Source organism: Nicotiana attenuata, chromosome 7 (assembly GCF_001879085.1).
Source record: "Nicotiana attenuata strain UT chromosome 7, NIATTr2, whole genome shotgun sequence".
NCBI lineage: Eukaryota > Viridiplantae > Streptophyta > Magnoliopsida > Solanales > Solanaceae > Nicotiana > Nicotiana attenuata.
In genome coordinates this window covers 68,675,129-68,683,065 of record NC_031995.1, presented here as the reverse complement: position 1 = coordinate 68,683,065, position 7,937 = coordinate 68,675,129, and the positions used below count along the sequence as shown (strand labels likewise).

General features: G+C 34.3%; 1 protein-coding gene across 2 annotated transcripts; it reads left to right on the top strand.

Annotated features, from left to right (window-relative positions):
- On the top strand, nucleotides 5,178-7,695 carry LOC109230524. Of its 2 annotated transcripts, none has more exons than XM_019396012.1 (3): nucleotides 5,178-6,029; nucleotides 6,408-6,953; nucleotides 7,386-7,695. In XM_019396012.1, the coding sequence occupies exons 1-3, from the start codon at nucleotides 5,202-5,204 to the stop codon at nucleotides 7,542-7,544; spliced, it is 1,533 nt and encodes a 510-aa protein (XP_019251557.1). In that variant the 5' UTR covers nucleotides 5,178-5,201; the 3' UTR covers nucleotides 7,545-7,695. The 2 variants fall into 2 exon arrangements, with proteins under 2 accessions (XP_019251557.1, XP_019251558.1); XM_019396013.1 differs by having other exon boundaries at nucleotides 7,381-7,504.

Below are 7,937 nucleotides of genomic sequence, written 5' to 3'. Positions count from 1 at the left end.
GAACCAGCCAAGACTCAAGATCAAGTTTCAGAAGACTTATAGATAGGAACCTTGTAACTCTAGCTGATAGGCTTGTTTATTTTCTTTTCATTTTGATTTTTGTGTAATAAGGAGCTCAGCAAGTAGTAACAACAGCAACAACGGTGAAATCATAGCTATTCGGTAGTCTCAGCTACAAAAACCTCCCTCCCGAACTACACTGGCCTGATTCCTTTATAGCCAAGGATATGTAGGCAACCTCCGAAGCAAGGTTCGGTCTAACTTTTTAAAAATGCCTCCCATGGAGTATCAAGCAAGGAAAAATTATTCATGATTGCTCGCTTTATCTTTGCCCGAAAACTCTTCATGTTTTCGAGCAAATAGGGCAGCTGTGAGCACCTAATTTTTGCCCCACATAAGAAATTACTCCAAAAAAATAATTTTAATTATTTTTATGAATTTTAGGAGATTTTCTTTAATTGGTTTTGCGTCTATTCTCATTGTTTATGCATGTTAGGAATATCGCAAATCATAAAAATCATAAAAATATTCAAATCTTAATTTCATAGCATTTTAGATTTTAAATTGTATTTTTAGGATCTAATTACATTGTTAAATGCATGATTTAAATATCTAAAGTCAAAAATGCATTCTTAGGTTAGTTAATTAATTAGGTCATTAGTCAATCAGCAAGTAAAATATATAAAATAGTTTAGCCACACAAATTGAATTTAATTAAAATTTGAGTCCAAAGTGGCTAATTTTGCAAAACTCAAATAAGAAGGAAAAGAAAGAAAAGGGCTGCTAAGCTAAAATCGGACTGGGCCATTATTTCAAGCCCAATGTCTTGCCAAATATGGCCCAACCCATCTCCAAATCAGCCCAGTTCCTTAATACGCCAAAACGGTGCCGTTTCCCCTTCCCCCATTTTCCCTTAAACGCCAAAACCCCCTCCCTATTTTCTGAGATGGATCCCCCCCCCCCTTTATCAAACCCTAGCCGCCGCCTTCTCCCTCCTCACTCTCTCATCAGCATCTATACACGCATTTTCTCACCCAAACATTCACACTCTCTCATCTCACTCACTCACTCTTTCTTCACTCAAGCACCTTTCTGGAGTGCAAAATTAAATCCCAGATTTGAAAGAATTCCAAAAGGGCTTAACTTAAAACACAAAAGAGAATTGGAAGGATTGGTTCGAATTTCACTGGAATTTGGTGTCGATTTCTCTGATTTTGATGAAGAAACTTTGTTGCTGTTGTTCTTTGCTGGGAGCTTGATTTCATCTTCTAATTTCAGACCTTTGCTTGGCCGTTTAGTGATGTTTTACCGCGTTTACGTATGTAAATATTCATCTACTTTTTACTTCAAATCTATGAATGAAGATCTGTGTTACTCAAACCATATTCCTGATTGATTTCGTTGATGTGTCACTGAATCTTATTATGATTCCATCTATTTTAGTTTGTCGCTCACTTTAGTTTGGCTCGATGTTTTGTTCTGCTTGATTTTCGTGAATTCATCACCGGATTTGCCTTGTCATTTCTATGTTAGTTATTGCATTGGCTAATTGTTCTAACTGATTATTTGAGCTGAAATTAGTCATTGATCATTAGATCCGAATTGTAGGATTTTGAAACCAAATGGTTGTGTCTGTTTCATATGAGCTACATTAAAGAATAAGTAGTCTATTTCTTACTTGTTTAACTCTAATTGGCCATGGATAAATGAATTTTTTTCTGTTAAGCTTTGTATTATCTATGTTAAGTTGGTAAAAATGTTATGTTGAGCATGTTAATTATTGTGTGGTCTTCATCCTATCCATCCGGGTAACTGTTTCCGTTGGATTCCAGCATCGGAATTTCACTTTGTTTGACCTTTGTGTTGACTGATTTATTTCATATCAAAGGAGTTTCTGTATGTTCCAGATTCATAATCTTTTCCTCTTTCTGTTACACTACTAAAACATGAACAAATGAATTGATACTTACTTATAAGTTGTTTTGTTCCTTTGGATAGTTTACTGCAATTATTGGTATCCTATTTTAACTTGTTTATTTTATTTACAACTAGCTTAAGTATGGTTTAGTTGAATTAGTGTGAATAAATCATTTGTGGTAATGGAAAGTAATTAGGCGTGGTTTTCTTTAAGATCCAAACAAAAGGCAAAAATAAAGGTTACGGTGATTTGGATTTAGAATAATATTAAGTTCGAATAACTCTAACGGTTCTCACATTGTTCAAATGAAAATAATTGCTAGATTTTACCAAATAGCTAAAACATACTTCACCTACAATGCATATCCATAATCTATGGCCTTTCACAATAATCTCAAATTTAGGAAAAGATACGACTCATGAACATCGTAGCTTGCTTTAGGCGCGATTAATAAATTATCGGCATGGTCACGTTACGTAAACCCCAATTCGAGTGTGCGTTTCACGTGACTCGACTATAACTTAACATAATAATAATAAAATCAACATATTGTAGATCGCGGGTGCTTTTCACATGACGCGATTCGCAATGTGTACAAAAACAAATGAGTGCACAGTATCGCGACTTGTTCAAATAAATTCCATAAATCCCAAAAGCATTTAAAATTCTATTAAAAGCGGTTATAAAGTTAAAAAATGCACAATAGGTTTAAAACATGTAATAAATCAGATAATTAGGTCAATTATTAATAGTTAAGCGACCGTGCTAAAATCACGGAATTCGGGAGAGCCTCACACCTTCTCACGGGTTAATAGAATCCCTTACCAGGTCTTCTGGTTTTTGCAGACTTTAAACAGAGTAAAATTTCCTCGATTTGGGATTTAAAATAAACCGGTGACTTGGGACACCATAAATTATTTGAAGTGGCTACTCTGAAAAATTAAATAAATAATTCCATTTCGAATAATGTTACTTTAATTGGATAAACTCCCTATCCCCTCAGAAAAAAGGAGGTGTGACACCTGGCTCGAACTTAGGTTGAATAGTAGTTTTCCCTCGATCGGACCCTCGGTTCGGAGTCAATCATGAATGAAGAACAGCAATAAAGTAAGAACTTTGCAGTAGTTAAAAGTGGAAAAAATAAACTTGTATTGCTTTAGTATGCGTGTTACAATGTGTGTTATCAAAGAAAAAACTTCCCATTTATGTAATAGGAGAGTTTCACCCATAATATAAGTCTAAAAAAGATAAAAATCATTCTCTCTCGTTAATTACTGATATGTAATCGCCATCGAGCGAGATCCGCGTCATGATATCCGATTGCGCTCCCACCGTTCATTGCGCTTCTCAAAGTCTCAAAACTCGTCCCGAGTCCGGGGTGTGTCGTTTTATTAGGTCCGATGGCGAGCACTCTACAAAGAATTTCCAGCTTCGATTTCGATCTCATATATTCGTACTCTTACTTCGTTTGATCCACCAGAAAATCGGGTTGTGCGTTAGCCCCGATTTCACCCGTATACAAATTAAAACAAACCTAAATCAAGATTGGATTTTCTTTGATGGGTGCTTGGAACTAACCGAATTGCTCTTAAACAAATGTCCTTTATACATATTTGAAACATATATCTATATTTCTTATATATTACATGTATAATATGTTATATAACTAGTATAATTGGCAAAAGAGTTTTAAATTCTAAAGATATATATCAAGCCCATTGCCGTGAATCTTACTTAACAATAGCGTACGCACTTCCTCAAATAGATTATTGCTTCTACTACATCTACGTAATCTTCGAAATGTATAAATAACTAAGTGATAATAACTTAATCGTTGATTCGTTGTAGATATTGATCCAATGTTCGAATCAATATAAAACCCTTATTTTGTAAATTAGGGACCGATGAATTGCCCAATGAAAATTATGAATTCAGGTTAGCTCGAAATGCATGATTAGGGGTGTGCATTCGATTTATCGATTCGATTTTGACCCTTATCGATAATTACTTATCGATTACCGATTTATACATATGCTTATCGTTATCGTTTCAATAAGGTTTTGATTTTTCGATTTCGATTTATCGATTTTTGGGGCTTATCGATTCGGTTATCGATTACACCAATAAGAAAATTTGCGGAATTCCATGGAAAGTATATCGCTATAAACACGGCTAACTAATATGGACCAAAAGAAGCTAAAATAAGACGAACACCGTTTATAACATAAAAATTGTGTCAACAAGCACATGCAACGAAACTAAAGTAAGGGATCAAATGTATGCCACCAACACTCCAACGGTATAAAAAAAATAAAAATACATCATCACGGCTAATTTTATTTTCCATTAATTTGAACTTCATTCCCTTGAGTTTAAATACGATCATTCCTTAAATGTGGTAGATGAAATAATAGGGTTAGGGACATAGGGTAAAGGAAAGGGTATTATAGAATAAGGGTGGGAAAAAAAATTTTAAAAAATTAATTTTTTTTTTTGTATTTCTTATCGGTTTATCGATAAACCGATAACCGAAGAGGACAAAATCTAAATCGAAATCGATAACACGATAAGGAAAATTTCGAAATCGAAATCGAAATCGATAAATCGATAAACCGATAACAAATAACCGATTAGATTTATCGATAAACCGATTCGAATGCACACTCCTATGCATGATACAAATCATTACTCGAGATTTGAATATATAGTTGTCCCCTCCTCCGTCTCCGAGATAATTTTACTCATCCAATTAAAAATATTATTCCATCCGTAAGATGGTGATGTTCAGATTTCAAAAGTCAAACAAGTTTTTCTTTGACTATAATTTTTCAATATGTTTTTTAAATATTTTGAATAGTCAATTATTGTGACTTGCAATAGATTTTATATTTGAATTCATGGTTAAAAATTAAGAAGTTTGACTCTCGAAATTCATACTATGACACATAAATTAGGATAGAGAGAGTATGAGTTTAACTTAACTATTAGGTCACTCAAATGATATTAGAAATAACCTTTCATAAAAGGTGAAATTTATAATTTTGAAGTAAGGCAAAATACCTGCTATAACAAGTAAATATGATATTACAGTGCAAATTTTTCACACTGTACATCATGAATATAGCTCAAAATAAAACATAAGTATAAAATATGATTTAAATAAAAAACAAATTCCATATATCTACGCAGCAAATCAAGCATATGATGCAAGCCTTTAGGTTCTATAAGTTTAAAGAAAAGACCACTATCCATTGAACAAAGAGTCATAATTAATCTCTACAAAATGAAGGACATGTCTCTCCGGAAACGCTACGTTCCTTTCCCTAATAACCGCAAATTAGTCCCAAAACGTTGCACCATTTTCATTATCAAGAGCTTTCTAATTGCCATCTGCTTAGTGGCTTCCATTTATCTAATCTCCAATGTTCATCTCTTCAACAAATATGCTAGTAGTGCTGCTGGGGTTACAAACAAACTAGCAGTAGAAAATATCAGCAAAGAAGAAGAAAAAACGAACATATCCCACATTCTGTTTGGCATTGGAGGGTCATCTAAAACATGGAACAATCGCTCGCGTTACTCTGAGCTCTGGTGGAGACCAAATGTAACGCGAGGGTTCGTATGGCTCGATGAAAATCCCCAAGAAAACGAGCCATGGCCGGAGACATTCCCACCGTATAGGGTTTCCGAAGACACTTCCACATTCAAATATACATGTTGGTTTGGTGACAGGTCAGCTGTGAGGATTGCGAGGATTTTAAAAGAGAGTTTTGAAATAGGTTTAAGCAATGTGAGGTGGTTCGTAATGGGAGATGATGATACTGTGTTTTTTACAGAGAATTTAGTGACAGTTTTGGCTAAATATGATCACAACCAAATGTATTACATTGGTGGGATTTCCGAAAGCGTGGAGATAAACGTATTAAGTTCATACAGTCAGGCATTCGGTGGTGGCGGCATTGCTATTAGCTATCCTCTCGCGGAGGAGCTAGTGAAGATTTTAGATGGTTGCATTAATCGCTACCATTACCTGTACGCTTCTGATCAGAAGATTGCTAGTTGTGTGACTGAGATTGGTGTTTCTCTCACGAAAGAACCCGGTTTTCATCAGGTATACAATCTTTAAAATCTTAAATTTTACTTAAAGTAGTATAGTAACATTATAAGGGCAATTTACCAACTATATTCTCTGTGTGTCATGTTATAGAGCTTTTGTCACATCTATATGATACCATTATTATTGGGAGAGTACTCAAACAATTTATTTTATTACTCTATAATTTTAACGAATATCTTAGGTATTTTTAATTCTAAAATAATTTGATTTATAGTAGTTTTACACATATATAGTTATCAAATACTTCATTTATCCCTTTTTATGTGACATACCTTTTTTTATTTGTCCAAGACAATAATATATTTTTATATTTTAAGACATTATTATACTTTAAACTTCTTATTTTACCATTTTACATGTGTTTGTTTTAAGATGGATATACAAGGAAGTCCAGGAGGGCTTTTGGCAGCACATCCTGTGGCGCCACTGGTCTCACTGCACCATTTGGATGTGTACTTATTACATCCTCTGATTCCATCAATGAGTCGACTTGAGTCAGTGAAGAAGGTAATTGAGGCTTACAATAAGGATCCAAGTCGGACGATGCAACATAGTTTGTGCTATGACCTAAAGAGAAACTGGTCATTATCAGTGTCGTGGGGATACTCTGTTCAATTATATCCATGGCTGATGAATGCGAGAGAATTGGAGATGCCAATGCAAACGTTTAAGACGTGGAAAGGGTCTAAAGGACCATTCACATTCAGTACACAGCCAAACAATGTAGAACCATGCAAAAGACCTATAGAGTACTACTTGGATCAAGTTGTTGACCTTCAAAATGATGAAACCTTGACCAGTTATAGTACCATTGCTGGTATTAACAAGCAATGCGAGAACCAAAATTACAAACCAGCATTAGCAGTCCATATGGTTAATGTCACAACTACTATTCTACCTCCCAAAGTTTGGAGTCAGGTAAACTTCTACCATTTGTAATTTTTATATAAATCATATTTGACTAGGGTACAAACAACAATGACCCAGTATAGTCCCACAAGTGGGGTCTGGGGAGGATAGTGTGTACGCAGAACTTACCTCTACCTCGATAGGGTAGAGAGGCTGTTTCCGATAGACTTGACTAGGGTGCAAAGTTACAAAAAAATAAAGAATTTTCAAACTTGTGATCCTAGACATTTTATGTTAACGGTAAATTGATCAGTCCACATAAAATAATACAGTACATAGGACAGATTAATTTATTTATTTCGATAAAATCTTTCTTATTAGTTTTACTGTCATAAGATTGATGACTATACATGTACAAAACTTTCCACTTAAAATATATGGACCAATAATTTTGGTTTATGAAATATCTAATTATGGTGAATCCATTTTTTAAAAGAACAGGCACCACGACGACAATGTTGCGACGTAATCAATGATGAAGATGGTATTAGGAGCAACTTACATATCAGAATTAGGGGTTGCAATAGGGGGGAAATGATAACTCCGCCCTTCTATGACAAATACGGAGAGTTTGCCTATTTTCAGAGATTTGTTCGATGAATGAAGGAGAAAAATTTCAATGGTTATCTGGGAGAGAAAATTGAAAATTTTCAGTGGTTATTTTGAATTTTGATATGTTCTCTATCTTCATTTGTTGATGGATATGTATGACACTTCTCCATAATATCATTCTATGGTACCGATTGATCTATGTAGAGGCGCATGGATATTTAAGTGCACCATGCTTCCGTTTCAAGACCGTGTATAATGATTAGTAATATTATATCTCTTCAAAATATACTTAAATATATATGCATAACGCACATATCCAAGTTCAGAGAGTTATATGATGGAATGGTTTTTCGATGCATATTTATACGTGAGTTTGGACGTTCAATTCGTCGCTTCTTGCATTTTAATTAAGTCATTTTTCTTTATATCTTCCTTTTTTTT

Bases quoted from the DNA above. Each gene is read 5' to 3' on its own strand.
- LOC109230524 (XM_019396012.1), top strand. From the start codon at position 5,202: ATGAAGGACATGTCTCTCCGGAAACGCTACGTTCCTTTCCCTAATAAC. The intron at 6,030-6,407 runs GTATACAATCTT...GTTTGTTTTAAG, and splicing joins AAGAACCCGGTTTTCATCAG to ATGGATATACAAGGAAGTCC. The intron at 6,954-7,385 runs GTAAACTTCTAC...TTAAAAGAACAG, and splicing joins CTCCCAAAGTTTGGAGTCAG to GCACCACGACGACAATGTTG.